We start from the raw sequence: 16,450 nt of genomic DNA on the forward strand, positions 1-16,450 counted from the left end.
AGTCTCATTCTACCCACCCCACCCCCTCAAAAGAAAAAAGAAACAGCAGGCAATAAGTATTTTTTCCTCACTGATTGGAATTGCTACCTTCATAATATGCCAGCTTATTTCGTATGTTGTATTCTATTTCCAGTCATTATATTCTGTTTTGTTGTTCTTTCCATTCTTATGCTGGTACCACGTGCTTCTCTAGGCATTTAACAAAAAGATGTAACTTCTATTTATTGATTTTTCTGCTAACTCAGTCTGATTATATTATGCAGATCACTTTATTCTTTACTTTTTATGTGTTTTATATCTCAGTGACTGAAAAGGAATATTAACACCTCCTATTCTTATTTATTTAGATCAACTTCTTATGTCTCTGTTTTTGTTACACATAATGCTGTACTAATATATCAAGTTTATAACTATAATATCTTTCTTTGTATTATGTCCCTTATTAATATTATATGACTCTTCCTTCATTCACTGTTTTCTCCCTTCAATTCTGCTTTGTTTGATGTTAGTCTTGATATTATTTTATGTTTGACTAATATTTCATTGCCTATCCTTGACTCTTAACCCAAGTTCTTTTTAGTATGCCCCTGCAGAAATATAATTTGGATTTATTTTATTAAGTATATCTCATATAGAAAGCATGTAGCTGAATTTATCTTATGAACTAAGTGTCTTTTAGTACTTAACTAAAATACTGCTTAATAAATGGGATTCAACCCATTTATTTACATTGGTTTATAGTAATAACATTCCAGTCACAGTTGCCATGTTATTTTTTTTTTTGCCACCTCGTTTTCTCTGTTTTTTATTGTTGTTGTTCTGTTCTTTTTAATGTTGCTTTGCATTTTAAAATTTTACTACCAGCTACTTTTCAAAAGCCTTTAAAAATATTCTTTAAAAATCTGCCAATGTGTCTGATAAAACTTCTCTTCTGATTATCAAGAATGCTCTAACAGAATGGCCTTGTTCTCAAAGTACCCTTTTAACTTTATTAGCCAGTTCCTCTTTGTTGGTCAGAACCATGCCTGTAGCAGTTATGTAGGGAAGACATGAGTACAAATGAAGTAAGACATACTGAGATTTTGAGATTAGGAATGTTAAGCTCTATAGACTAATAATGGTAGCATAACACTGTTTAGTCAGTTCACAATGAGCTGCATGAAAGTAAGTTTGCAGTAGACTGGATGTGTACTTTGGCATTTAGCTGCTGCATAGCACAGGGTGATCAGCTCAGTGCTTTGTGACGACCTAGAGGGGTGGGATAGGGAGGGTGGAAGGGGGCCTCAAGAGGGAGGGGATATGGGGATATATGTATATATATAACTGATTCACTTTATTGTATAGCAGAAAGTAACATACCATTTGTAAAGCAGTTATACTTCGATAAAGATATATTTTTTTAAAAAACCCCAAAATACTATGGCTTGGAGGAATGGCTCTTAATTTTTCCTGAGAAGATAAAGTATAATATAATTTGAGATTTCTGTTCCTTAGTAAAGAGATGCAATTCTACTGGTTCCTAGTTTTTGCTGTGTTGGTCTTCCTTCACTTCTGTTAATATATAGTCACTAAATCCTTCTTAAGAGTTCTTCCATCAGATTCAGTATTTCCTCTTGACTGTGGCAGCTATTTTTTTAACCCAGGTTCTTAATAATTTGCACCTGTATTGCAGTTTCACCCCATCTTATTTCATTTCTAAACTCTACTGCAAGATTATGCTGTCACAGTACAAAGTGAGAGAGTGGCATGGACATATATACACTACCAAACATAAAATAGATAGCTAGTGGGAAGCAGCCGCATAGCACAGGGAGATGAGCTCGGTGGTTTGTGACCACCTAGAGGGGTGGGATAGGGAGGGTGGGAGGGAGGGAGACGCAAGAGGGAAGAGATATGGGAACATATGTATATGTATAACTGATTCACTTTGTTATAAAGCAGAAACTAACACACCATTGTAAAGCATTTATACTCCAATAAAGATGTTAAAAAAAAAAAGATTATGCTGTCACAGACATTCTTTTCCTTACACCATTCTCTTGTTTATGTAATTAAAGGGACTGTCAAGCAAAATTCAAGTATCTCATTCTAAGCGTTTATCCCTCTTGTCCCACTGTTACCTGTATCTAAACTCACAGGACAACATTCCTCTAAGCAGTGTTTCTGTTTTGGCTAGACAGCTCTTCCTATGGTGTTCTAACATACATCCCCTATCTTTGTGTGTTTGTTCATATTGTGCATAGTTTTCCTTCTCCCTAAAATGGTCTGATTCTTCTCTATGAGGCATCTGAGATTACTTCATCTCTTCTTTTACTTTTACATCTCTTAATCATATAAACTGTGCTAAATCATCATGAATGTAACTTGTATGTCACATTGCAATTTTTTTTATGTGTTTGTCTTTTGTTCCTTATTCCAGATAATAAGTTCCTTAAGGGCAAAGAACATATCTTCAATTAGTTTAATTTTTGTGACCTTTTTACCATTGTTTCTCAGAATTTTTCACAGTAGGACTGGGATTTCTTCCTTCTTGCTCTCCACCATCCTTTAGGGCACTGTCTTTGTTTCCCAGCATAGCAGAAAGAGAAGAAATCACAGAAGAGTGCACAGTCTCGGTGTTTTAAGGCCCAGATCAGGGAGTGGAACACAATGCAGGCACTCACACTTCATTGGTGAGAGCTTAGTCACATAATTACAACCAACTGAAAGGGAGACTGAGAAGTGTAGGATGTAGCTGGGTAGCCATAGGTCCAGCCACAACTGTATTTTGGTGGGTGACTAGGACTCTCCACCACAGGTATGTTGATAGAACTTAATTTATCTGGTGATCAGTTTATAACTGCTATAAAAGAATTTATTAGTTCTTTGTCATCAATGCTAGAATTTCTGTAATCAGGTAAAATTCTTACTCATAGTTTTCCCAAATGGTATGTTCACCATTTTAAAGCCTCTTCCAAATGTCTGTAATTTCTTCTTTAGCACTAGAATTTTTTTTATCTTTAAGAATATTTTTGTGTTGTATTGATCTTTACGAAAATAACTCAGATGGCTTTCACCTGACTCTATCTACTGACATATAATTGGGAAAATTACATTTTGAAGCTGTATTGCTGCTTCAAAATATGGTTATCTATTCCAAATTAATACTTTTAACCTTTCCCTCTCCTTTCTCTCATGTTACTCCTCTGAATTAAAAAGTCATCAGGCACCCAGGTATTTTCTGGTGGTTTCACTTCTGTTTATCAGAATTGTAGCAAACTCAGATGTTTTAGCTAGATCAGGGTGGTATAGAAGTGAAGCAGTACTCATTTTCTGAAAAATACTTTTCTCTTATTGCTGTTTTCTACTTCTCCCTTGGAAATGATTATATTTTTAAAGACATAATAAATAGAAAATATGTAAAAGAAGTAAAATAAATAGTTGCCCTCCTTTTGACCACTGATTCTGGCCGTCAGCTTGTTAAGATTAATTAAAATTTGTAACAATACCAAAATCATTTTATTTTTATATGTAATTTAATCACCAATCTTTGAAAAAATTTTTTCTTGTCTTTTTTACTACCTAATCTACCTAATCTATACTTCCTTTGGACAATTATATCTCTAAGGGTAATGTAGTTTTATTAACAGGATTACATTTTTGTGTGTGTGCTTTAATGGTTTTTTAAAAACTTGTAAACCTGAAAGTAAAATCTTTATTTCTAAAGCAGCTGAAATATTCTCTGTTCTTAACCTATACATTTAATTCTGGATAAAGGACCAATCATTGAAGCCTATGCTCCTGGTTCACATTTACGTGTTGTTTTAATGTTTTAAAGATTTAATTCAGAGAAACCATTTGAATTAATACCATTGAATTTTACTTTTCTAGCACTCTTTTATCAAGAATGCAAAACCTGTATCAATTTTAAGAGACCTGATCACAGAAGCCATGGAGATCAAAGCTAAAAGACATGAAGAACAACAGCGAGAATTGGAAGAGGAAGAAGAAAATTCGGTTCGTAATTACCCTAAAAAAGTTGATCTTTTTCTTCTGAGTCATTCTCATATAATTTTGGGTTTTTTCTTTAAATATATCATTAGCACTTTCTGTTTTATTGTACAAGTGAAGTATGTTTGTTCATTAAATCTCAAAATATGTTTTGTTTTATTAAATGATGTCTTTTCTGATGTCTTAAGAATTAATGATTAATGGGGAATGTAAGGTTAATATAATAGGCTTATGCAGCATCTGGTATCTACTTGACACTGAGGCTGTGTTTGTTGAATAAGTATTGTCTTGGATTTGGTCAATTTTATGTCATATCTTCTGGAACTTACTTTTAACTAGTCATCAGTTATGCTGTAGATAGAGTACCACAGTAGAAGATGGGTTACTAGAGAAAGCAGGAGGGACATAAAAGGACCAGCTTATTACATTTACGTTCTATTAGTGCATCAGTGCATTTTAATAAAGTAAAAAATTATATATCACATTTTATAGTGTCTGATGTTTTTATGCTTCACTAACGATTTTTTCCTTGTTTCAAATTATAATTTTTTTTTCTGGTTAAGGATATAGAGATGAAAACTTCTTGGTATTCAGTTAGTCATTAAATCTGAAGACACAGATATTTTATTTTTATACTGATTGGAAATGTCTTTGATAACATCACCTATATTTTCCCATAGAAGTTTTTTTTTTTAATCTTATAGTTTTTGTATACAAATCCTATTATTTTGCTAATTCAAATTTACTTTCAATTTCAGAAACTGGTTATCTAATTGGTATTTCTTTTGAAATTCTTTTACCCTTTTCACCAAGTAATTTTTAAATATTTATTTATTTATTTGGCTGCGCTGGGTCTTAGTTGCGGCACACAGGATCTTTGTTGCCGTGTGCAGGATCTTTGTTGCAGCATGCAAGATCTTTAGTTGCGGCATGTGAACTCTTAGTTGTGACATGTGGGATCTAGTTCCCTGGCCAGGGATTAAACCCGGGACCCCTGCATTGGGAGCGTGGCCACTGGACCACCTGGGAAGTCCCTCACCAGTTATTAAACCTTGTGTCATATGGTAGCCCAGGACAAGGAGAAGTGCGCTTCTTTTCAGAGCTGATTTATAATCATTTTCTGTAGATATTCGGCTAAATCAGTTACTCATTTGGCAGTGACTGTGGACTGCCTGGTGAGACAGATGCTTTAAGCTTATATTCTAGATATAAATTTTTGCCAGTGAATTCACCATTCAGAATTTTAAACAGCATCCTCATAAAGGTGTTTTTTCCATAAGTAATATGGGATGATGTAAAGATCTTGGTTCTTGTTCTCAAAGGGTCTTATAGTTCCCACCCTGGGTTCCTGTGTGATACTAGAGTTAGTTTTCGGTCTCTCTCTACAAGTGATCAAATTTGTAAATGTCAGTTATTTTTTTGTAGTTTCAAAAGCAGTTTTATCATATTATTTGATCTTTAAAGAAGTAAGATTGAAGATGTGTATATTATTATCTCATTTTGCAGTTGAGTGAAATTAAGTTAGGAGTGAAGTCATTTACCAAAATTCACAGACCTGGGGAGGAGGGCTTCCCTGGTGGCGCAGTGGTTAAGAATCCACCTGCCAATGTAGGGGACACGGGTTTAAGCCCTGGTCCGGGAAGATCACACATGCCGTGGAGCAGCTAAGCCTACGCGCCACAACTACTGAGCCTGTGCTCTAGAACCCGTGTGCCACAACTGCTGAGCCCACGTGCCACAACTACTGAAGCCCGTGTGCCTAGAGCCCGTGCTCCGCAACTATAGAGAAAGCACGTGTGCAGCAACAAAGACCCAACGCGACCAAAATTAATTAATTAATTAATTAATTAAACAACAAAACACAAAAAAACTGGTGAGGAACCAAGAATAAAACTAGGTATTTTACTTTTAAGCTTCCATGCTCCTTCATTAAGACTTTATGCTCACTTTTCAATCAAATATTTATTAGTATTTTGAAAAATAAACATCACTGGATTATCAGAATTACATACTTTGATAAGATTATGTTCTCAAAAAGTCTAGTCTTTGCCCCTCTGGGATGGTACCCAGTGGTTTTCTTTCACCTTATGTAAGCTTCTCATGAGTGCTGGACTAGTTAACTGCCTTTAATTAGCTGTCATTGGAGTAGTGACTATTTTTGCTTTGCTCTTATTTTCCTATACTTAATTATAGGTTGGTTTCCATTTTTTATGGATAAGGAACCATTGATTACCCCAGAACTTACCAGTTTTTACTAAGTTTTAAAGACCTTGCTATAGTCACCTCAGTTACTTTCTGCCACTTTGGTGATCTCTTTCTTCACCATTTTCCTCTCTTTCACTATTTTCCTCTCCTTCACTGAGCTCCAGTCACACTGATCTTCTTTCAAATTTTTTATTATTTTAACATGCCAATGACCTTTCCTTATGCAGGGCCTTTGCATGTGCCATTCCCACTGCTTGAAACACTCTTCTTCCTTAGAACTCTTTGAATGAGTAGGTTCTCGTCTTTCAGGCCTCAGCTTTAAATATCATATACTGCTAAAACTTAGCAGTTTAAAACAACATACATTTATTATTTCATGGTATCTGTAGATCAGTATTTCAGGAGTGGCTTAGTTGGATGATTTTGGCTCAGAGTCTCTTCTGAGGTTGAGGTTTAAGTGTTGGTCAGAGCTGCAGTCATATGAAGGCTTGACAAGGACTGCAGTTCCCAGGTAGCTCACTCATATGGCTGTTGGCAGGCTGTCTCAGCTCCTTGCCATGTGGGACTCTCCACAGGACTATTTGAGAGTCTTCACAGTCTGGCAACTGGCTTTTCTTGGAGTGAGTGAGCCAAGAGCGAGAACAAAGAGGACATCTCAGTGCCTTTTATGACATCAGGAGTTGCACACTGTAAATTCTGCCATATTCTGTTTGTTTAAAGAAGCTACTGGTCATAGAAAATGGTGGAGTAGGGAGACCTAAGCATCATCAGTGGCTCCACAGAAGCAACCATTAAGTGGGCGGAAACTGACAAATCAAGCTTTTCAGAACACTGGAATCTAATAAAAAACTTACAGCAACCAGGGGAGTGCTTAATGAAGAAGCTTAAGAATGTTAAGTTTTGGTAAGAAAGTGATGTGGCATTTTTGCTTTACATGCCTGCCATCACCAGTTTTTTAGTTCAGTGGCAGCCATGGGAGCAGAGGTGGAGGTTGAGGGCAGGGGAGAAGAGTAAGAACCTTACTCTCAAAAAATTGTGCTTTTGCATTTTGAGCTATCTGGGCAGTTCCCTGTGGGGCTGGCACAGAGGCTTGCCATTGTTTTGGTCCCCTTAAGGTGGAGCAACTTCCTAGATGGTGTCCGTCCAAAACATCTAAATCTTCTAGAGTTAGTAAACAAGTTTAGCAAAGTTGCAGGGTACAGGATCAACATACAAAAATCCATTATGTTTTTATGCAGAAGCAAGGAACAACGCAAAAAGGAATTTAAGAAAACAGTTCCATTTACAGTAGCATCCAAGAGAATGGAATACCTAAGAATAAATTTAGCCAGGGAGGTGAAAGAATTGTACAGTGAAAAATACAACACATTGCTGAAAGAAATGAAAGAATACCTAAATCAGTGGAAGGACATCCCATGTTCATTGATTGGAAGACTTAATATTGTTTAAATGGCAGTACTCCCCAAAGTGACTCACATATTTATCCAATCCCTATGGTCTTTTTTTGCAGAAAGGAAAAGCCAATCTTCAAATTTGTATGGAGGAAGGGGCCCCAAGTAGCTAAAACAATATTGGAAAAGAACAAAGTTGGAGGATTCACTTTCCAATTTCAGAATGTAATACAAAGCTACAGTAATTAAATCAGTGTGGTTCTAGCATGAGGATTGACATATAAATCAATGGAATAGAATTGAGAGTCCAGAAATACACCCATACATCTATGACCAATTAATTTTCAATGAAAGTGTGGAGACCATTCAATGGAAAAAGAGCGGTCTTTTTTTTTTTTTTTTTTTTTAGACATGCAAATTATCGATTCCTACTGAATCAGCAACTCTGGGGGTAGGTAGAGCCTAGCAACATGTGTTTTTTTTTTTTTACTTTTTTTTGTTTGTTTGTTTATTTATTTATTTATTTATTTATGGCTGTGTTAGGTCTTCGCCTCTGTGTGAGGGCCTTCCCCAGCCGTGGCAAGTGGGGGCCACTCTTCATCGCGGTGCGCTGGCCTCTCACCATCGCGGCCTCTCTTGCTGCGGAGCACAGGCTCCAGACGCGCAGGCCCAGCAATTGTGGCTCACGGGCCCAGCCGCTCCGCGGCACGCGGGATCCTCCCAGACCAGGGCTCGAACCTGCGTCCCCCGCATGGGCAGGCAGACTCCCAACCACTGCGCCACCAGGGAAGCCCAAGAGCGGCCTTTTTAATGGATGGTGCTGAGACAGCTGGATAGCCACATGTTAAAAGAGTGAGGTTGGACCCTTACCTCTTATCATATACAATGACCTTTTAATATAAGGTCTAATTGGATGAATCAGTGACCAAAATATAAGAGCTAAAAGTTTATCACTTTTCATGCTGTTACTAACACTCTCTCGAGTGCTTCCAGCTTCTGCCCACTGCCCCGTTCCAAAGCCATCCCATTGTTTTAGGTATGTGTTACATAGTCTAGTGCACATTCAAGGTATGGGGAATTAGATTCTACCTTTTGAAGGGAAGACTGTCAAAACATTGTGGACAGATTTAAAAATCACATCAGGTTTTTATGATTTCTTAGTTTTCAAATAAGCATTTATACTCTCTGGAACCAAGCTAGTGTTTCTGGATGAAACTATTATGTTGTTTTTTGTTGTTTTAATTGAAATTATAAGAAAAAATTAAGTCTTGACAGAGTCACACACTTTGAGCGGTATTCCCACTCTTTGCTTTAGATTATGTTCTCAGGCAGTAGTTTCTATCTTGAGGTCATTTTGTCATTTGTGCTCTGAATATAAATAAATATGCATACGCACAGACACATGCAATTTATAAGAACAATGAGATATGCAAAGTGGATTTGAAGCCCTCCTACAGTAAGAGTATGTTTCTACATCGCCATTCATTTTTATCAAATTTTTAAATCACTAGTCATGTTCTCTCAGAAACCTTTATTCACATTGAAGGCTCAAAATCTTACACAGAGTTTGTCTTCATACTGTTCATTCCTTTGGTATTCTCTTGTAAATTGGCTTAAAATTGGATTACGTATACAGTTTTAAAGTAAAACAGTCAAATTCTCATAGCTACATGTCTCTTAATGTTCATGGCCAAATTGTCATTAAAGTGATACTCTTTTTCATAAGAGTCAAACATTTTCATAAAATTTGCATTTATTTCTGACCAAGTCAGTACAAAGTTGGACATAGTTTGTCTATATAAACTGTTGGCATACAGGACTTTTTCTTGTTCTCATTCAGATTATACTAATATATCTGTAGCATTCAAGGTGTGAGCATGCATTCTGATAATTTATTAATTATACAATAAACAATACATCCCTATGTAGTTCTTCTTTAATTTCTTTTTTATTTTTTTATTTTTTTTGGCTGTGTTGGGTCTTTGTTGCTGTGCACGGGCTTTCTCTAGTTGCGGAGCACGGGCTCTAGGCACACGGGCTTCATTAGTTGTGGCATGCGGGCTCAGTAGTTGTGGCACACAGGGTCTAGAGCACAGGCTCGGTAGTTGTGGTGCACGGGCTTAGTTGCTCCACGGCATGTGGGATCTTCCCGGACCAGGGATCCAACCCGTGTTCCTTGCATTGGCAGGAGGATTCTTAATCACCGTGCCACCAGGGAAATCCCCCCTGTGTAGCTCTTAAACTCTAATTCATTCCTGATTTTTAAAAGATTAGTTTTAAGTTATCTGGTATGGCTTATTAAAATATTATATAGGCACTTATGTTTAAATATTTACACAGTAAAAGTTAGTGCTTGCTGATTTTAAATAAAATAACAAGGCAAACACTCCGTACATGGTACGCTAAATGATTATTTAAAAGTGTAATGGATGGTGTTAATAAATTGAATTTATAAGATAAGGCATAGAATGCACTATTGACAAGTGGTCATTTTTAAAGTAGATTAAAAGGTTGATAAGGAGTTTGCAAGAATTGCTTTGTACTGGAGCTCAGGTGTTTCCGATGTCAATCACAATGTTAATTTAAGTAAAATACAAGGAGCTGAAAGATGTGGGAGAATGTTAAAGCAAGGAAAATGTTGAGCAAAAAGTGAGATACTTCTTGATGTTAGGCTTGCTTGAGAGCTTTTCACTTTTTTTTTTTGAGAGCTTTTCACTTTTATGCATATAATAGGCCTTTTATTTTCACTTTCAAAGGTGTCATTTTATTTCATATTAATTTAGTAATGAGTCAAAGAAAAAGGTTTTGTCTACTAACTGGCTTTAGATCATGTTTTAGAGCTTCTGTCTTTGGAAAAGAAATGAGGACTTTCTGGTGATTTCTTTTCTGAACTTTTTTTCTGAACTTTTCTGGTCTGAACTCTAAACTTGTCAGGCTGCTGTCCTTAATGTCTGAGGGATGGCATATCCCTTCCAATTGTGATTCACTGAAACAGTAATTCTTAGCATGGGTGTCGGGAGAAATGCCAGGGTGCTTGGGAAAATCCACATCCCTACAGATGGTGAGATAGCCTCCAGGTGAGTAGTCTCAGAATCTTCCATCTTCCCCCTACCCCTGTTCAATAAAGGAACTTCAAATCAATCTCTCTCTTGAGAATCTTTTAAACTGATAAATAATAGAACAGCATCAGAATCAGCCCAAGTCAGTCCAGAAGCTTCTAATGTATCTAATTGGTTAGATTTGGGGGGTGGGGAGGGTAAAAATCATCTAAGAGCAGGACAGACTGCTTGGACTAAAATCCTAATTCTGTTCCCAAATAACTGTCATTGGCCAAGTGACAATTTCACTATCTGTAAAAAAAAGGGGCAGTGATAGATCATACTTCATAGAGTTGTTATGGGGATGTAATAAAAAATATATATATCTTCACACTTAGAACAGTTTATCACACATAATATGCTCAATAAACTTTAGCTTCATTTTTATTAGTGCTACTACTTATATCACCACTACTGCTATTATTTTAACATTTTGTCCGGGTGTTTTGTTTTTGTTATTATTTTGTTTGTTTAGTTTTTGGTTTCTTTGATGATACTTGTTGCTGCTGCTGGTTTTGCTACTCTAAGGGCCACCAAAATAACATCACTTATCAGACTTGAACCAGTATTTTGAAAATTTCTTTTTAAGTATTTTAAAACAAATTTTAAATGGTCAAATGTGTTTGGAAGAACTGGTAGAGATTTTTATAAACTACTTTAAGCTTAAAACCAGTAAAGAGAATTTTAAAATTTATTCTCATTCCTTTACTTCTTGAAAAGTAAATTAGATTTAGTAAGGAACATTTATATTTGAGATAACATTATTGATCACAAACTGAAATTCTTTAAAAGAACTGACTACTTGTTATCTCTCATTCTCCCCATATAATTAAAACACAATTCTAAAAAAATCCCTCTCAGTGTTTATATAGCTATGAGTATGTAAACATCATAATATATTATGATTACATATTTTTTATGTTTGTGATTTCTGGAATGAGTAGTTGTCACGGTTTTTGTTACTGTTGTTTGTTGCTGTTAATTTTTGTATGTACCTATCATGAATTTGTTCTGAAACGCCACATTCCCAGACTCTCTGCAGAGGCTGTAAAGGCCTCTGTGTATGTTCAAACACAAATAATTTTTTAGTGTCATACTTTTTTCTTGACTCATTCTTTTGCTAGCCCTCTATCTTCCTGTAATCTGAACGCTGACTTTCTAGAGTCTTGAACAGCTCTTCTCCTAAGACACCACCCCCCAACCCCCCTTCAGCATCATCCTGCAAATTTCCTTTCCTCTCTTCTCTAATGGATCCTATGGTTCCTGGATCTTGTCTTTCTTGTTTTGCTTCCTTATTTTGATGCACTTTACCTCCCAGGAGCTTCCAGACATTAGCAGGTTTTTTCAGAACTTGTATATCTGACCATGTCTTTATTCTATCTTTACTGTTGATTGATTGAGTATAAAATTCTGGATTGAAAATAATGTTCCCTTAAAAATTTGAAGGCCTTGCTCAATTTCTTAACTCAGTAGTAAGGATGATGAGAAGCCGGATGACATTCAGATACCTAATCCTTTGAATGTTTTATAGAAGTTTTATAGATCTTCACTTTCTCTCTGTTATTTAAAACTTTCATGGAATGTGCCTTGGTGTAGATCTTTTTCCATTCATTGTGTGGAGTGCCTTTTGGCTCTTTCAATTTGGAAATGTGCCTTAATTCTGTGTTATTTTATTTTTAAAATTTTTTATTGGAGTATAGTTGATTTACAAGGTTGTGTTGGTTTCAGCTGTACAGCAAAGTGAATCAGTTATACATATACATATATCCACTCCTTTTTAGATTCTTTTCCCATATAGGTCATTACAGAGTATTGAGTAGAATTACCTGTGCTATATACACTAGGTCCTTATTAGTTATGTTTTATATATAGCAGTGTGTATATGTCAATCCCAATCTCCTAATTTATCCCTCCCTCCTCTTTCCCCCCCTGGTAACCATAAGTTTGTTTTCTACGTCTGTGACTCCCTGGTAACCATAAGTTTGTTTCCTACATCTGTGACTCCATTTCTGTTTTGTAAATAAGTTCATTTGTACCATTTTTTTTTTTTAGATTCCACATATAAGCGATATCATATGATATTTGTCTTTCTCTGCCTGACTTCACTCAGTATGACAATCTCTAGGTCCATCCACGTTGCTGCAAATGGCATTATTTCCTTCTCCTTTATGGCTAAGTAATATTCCAGTGTATATACGTACCACATCTTCTTTAGTCACTCCTCTGTGGATATTAAGGTTGCTTCCATGTCTTGGACGTTAAGGTTGCTTCCATGTCTTGGCTATTGTAAATAGTGCTGCAGTGAACATAGGGGCGCATGTATCTTTTCAAACTATGGTTTTCTCCAGATATATGCCCAGGAGTAGGATTGCTGGATCATATGGTAGTTCTGTATTTAGTTTTTTAATGAACCTCCATACTGTTCTCCATAGTGGCTGTACCAATTTACATTTCCACCAACAGAGTAGTAGGGTTTCCTTTTCTCCACACCCTCTCCAGCATTTATTGTTTGTAGATTTTTTGATGTGTGAGGTGATACCTCATTGTCATTTTGATTTACAGTTCTCTAATAATTAGTGATGTTGAGCATCTTTTCATGTGCTTTTTAGCCATCTCTATGTCTTCTTTGGAGAAATGTCTATCTAGATCTTCTGCCTATTTTTTGATTTTTTTTTTTTTTATATTGAGCTGCATGAGCTGTTTGTATACTTTGGAGATTAATCCCTTGTCAGTCACTTCATTTGCAAATATTTTCTCCCATTCTGTGGGTTGTCTTTTTGTTTTGTTTATGGTTTCCTTTGCTGTGCAAAAGTTTTAAAGTTTCATTAGGTCCCATTTGTTTATTTTTGTTTTTATATTCATTATTCTAGGAGGTGGATCGAAAAAGATATTGCTGCAATTTATGTCAGAGAGTGTTCTGCCTATGTTTTCCTCTAAGAGTTTTATAGTATCTGTTCTTACATTTAGGTCTGTAATCCATTCTGAGTTTATTTTTGTGTATGGTGTTAGGAAGTGTTCTAACTTCATTTTTTTTACATGTAGCTGTCCAGTTTTCCCAGCACACTTATTGAAGAGGCTGTCTTTTCTCCATTGTATATTCTTGCCTCCTTTGTTAAAGATTAGGTGACCATAGGTGCGTGGGTTTATCTCTGGACTTTCTGTACTGTTCCATTGATATATATTTCTGTTTTTGTGCCAGTACCAAACTGTTTTGATTACTGTAGCTTTGTAGTATAGTCTGAAGTCAGGGAGCCTGATTCCTCCAGCTTTGTTTTTCTTTCTCAAGATTGCTTTGGCTATTTGGGGTCTTTTGTTTCTCCATACAAATTGTAAAATTTTTTGTTCTAATTCTGTGAAAAATGCCATTGGTAATTTGATAGGGATTGCACTGAATCTGTAGATTGCTTTGGGTAGTATAAGATTCTTCTAATCTAAGAACATGGTATATCTCTCCATCCTTTTGTGTCATCTTTGATTTCTTTCATCAGCATCTTATAATTTTCTGAGTACAGGTCTTTTGCCTCCTTAGGTAGGTTTATTCCTAGGTATTTTATTCTTTTTGTTGCAGTAGTAAATGGGAGTGTTTCCTTAATTTCTCTTTCAGATTTTTCATCATTAGTGTATAGGAATGCAAAAGATTTCTGTGCATTCATTTTGTATCCTGCTACTTTACCAAATTCATTGATGAGCTCTAGTAGTTTGCTGGTAGTGTCTTTAGGATTCTCTATGTATAGTATCATGTCATCTGCAAACAGTGACAGTTTTACTACTTCTTTTCCAATTTGGATTCCTTTTATTTCTTTTTCTTGTCTGATTCATGTGGCTAGAACTTCCAAAACTGTGTTGAATAAAAGTGGCAAGAGTGGACAACCTTGTCTTGTTCCTGATCTTAGAGGGAATGCATTCAGTTTTTCACCATTGAGAATGATGTTAGTTGTGGGTTTGTCATATATGGCCCTTATTATGTTGAGGTCGTTTCCCTCTATGCCCACTTTCTGAAGAGTTTTAAATCATAAATGGGAGTTGAATTTTATCAAAAGCTTTTTCTGTATCTATTGAGATGATCATATGGTTTTTATTCTTCAGTTTTTTAATGTGGTGTATCACGTTGATTGCTTTGCGTATATTGAAGAATCCTTGCATCCATGGGATAAATCCCACTTGATCATGGTGTATGATCCTTTTAGTGTGTTGTTAGGTTAGGTTTGCTAGTATTTTGTTGAGGATTTTTGCGTCTGTGTTCATCAGTGATATTGGCCTGTAGTTTTCTTTTTGTGTGTGTGGTATCTTTGTCTGGTTTTGGTATCAGGGTGATGGTGGCCTCAGAACGAGCTTGGGAGTGTTCCTTCCTCTGCAGTATTTTGGAAGAGTTTCAGAAGTATAGGTGTTAACTCTTCTCTAAATGTTTGATAGAATTCGCCTGTGAAGTTTTCTGGTCGTGGACTTTTGTTAGTTGGGAGTTTTTAAATCACGGTTTCAATTTCATTACTTGTGATTGGTCTGTTCTGATTTTCTATTTCTTCCTGGTTCAGTCTTGGAGGGTTGACCCTTTCTAAGAATTAGTCCATTTTTTCTAGGTTGTCTGTGGCCTATTGTTGCTTGTAGTAGTTTCCTGTAAGCCTTTGTATTTCTTTGGTGTCAGTTGTAACTTCTCCTTTTTCATTTCTAATTTTATTGATTTGAGCCCTCTCCCTTTTTTTCCTGTTGAGTCTGGCTAAAGGTTTATCAATTTTGTTTATCTTTTCAGAGAACCAGCTTTTAGTTTTGATCTTTTCTGTTGTTTTCTTCATCACTATTTCATGTATTTTTGCTTTTATCTTTATGATTTCTTTCTTTCTACTAACTTTGGGTTTTGTTTGCTCTTCTTTCTCTGGTTGCTTTAGGTGTAAGGTTATGTTGTTTATTTAAGATTTTTCTTGTTTCCTCAGGTAAGATCAATTCTGTATAATTTTATATTTGCTATTTCTTAATAACTTCCTCTCTTTTCTCTCCCTCCCTCACTTTCTGTCCCCCTCTTTCTCTCTCACTTCCCCCCCAATCTCTCTCTCTCACTCTCCTTTTATTTCCTTGTTAAACCTCTTAGATTTATCTTTCAATGATCTTCTCCATTTTTTTTTCTCCTTTTTTTGTTCTTTCTTGGAGGTCTCTCTAAGTTTATCTTCTAACCCTTGTATTTTTTTCCGTAGCAAATATTTAATTTCCAAAATATCCTTTCTTCCTCATTGTTGTTATATTATCATTATTACTTTGAGTTTTCTTTTTCTCTCTTCCTTGTCTCTGTTTCCTTCATGTTTATTTTGATCTCTGACTTTTCACTTTATGGGTTTTCTTCAAGCATCTAATGATTATATTTGAGAGAAACACTAAAATTGCCTGTTGGAAACTCTCTGTGTAAGAATAGAACTAGTTGACTTGTGAACCTTACTGTAAAAGACGTTAGGACCCACTGCTCTGGGGCCTGAATTTGCTTGCCTCTTGTGAGTTCTCTCCTTACAAGCTTAAGTTTTGGGTTTCTTTGGTCTGCTGAGATAGCTACTACTTACATATATTTATGTGATTTCTAGCTTCCAGTTTTTTCTTCTAACTTCCAAATTTTTTGACATCTCCTGTTTGCTGTTGTCTCCTCCTCCATGCTCTTTGTCTTTATGAGTTTATTTTTTTCTGTGCCTTTATTATAATTTTGTACAATAAAAATTGTATTTTTTGAGGGTTTTTGCTGGAATAAGCATAAACCCATGTGTTCAATCCTCCATTTTAATGGAAACT

At 35.8% G+C, this 16,450-nt stretch overlaps 2 protein-coding genes across 3 annotated transcripts in view; one reads left to right on the forward strand and one right to left on the reverse strand.

Moving 5' to 3' along the window:
• LOC309615137 (uncharacterized protein) overlaps positions 1-16,450 on the reverse strand; it is a 343,686-nt gene that overhangs the window by 295,218 nt on the left and 32,018 nt on the right. The gene's annotated exons all lie outside the window — the stretch shown is intronic.
• Positions 1-16,450, forward strand: part of STK3 (serine/threonine kinase 3) — a 315,343-nt gene that overhangs the window by 184,788 nt on the left and 114,105 nt on the right. For both annotated transcript variants that reach the window (XM_082364364.1, XM_082364365.1), the window contains one exon: positions 3,871-3,996. In XM_082364364.1, the coding sequence (XP_082220490.1) occupies positions 3,871-3,996 (126 nt within the window). The remainder of the gene's footprint in view (positions 1-3,870; positions 3,997-16,450) is intronic.

The sequence above is a fragment of the Balaenoptera borealis genome (genome assembly GCF_965194805.1).
Source record: "Balaenoptera borealis genome assembly, chromosome: 17".
In the NCBI taxonomy this organism is placed as follows: domain Eukaryota; kingdom Metazoa; phylum Chordata; class Mammalia; order Artiodactyla; family Balaenopteridae; genus Balaenoptera; species Balaenoptera borealis.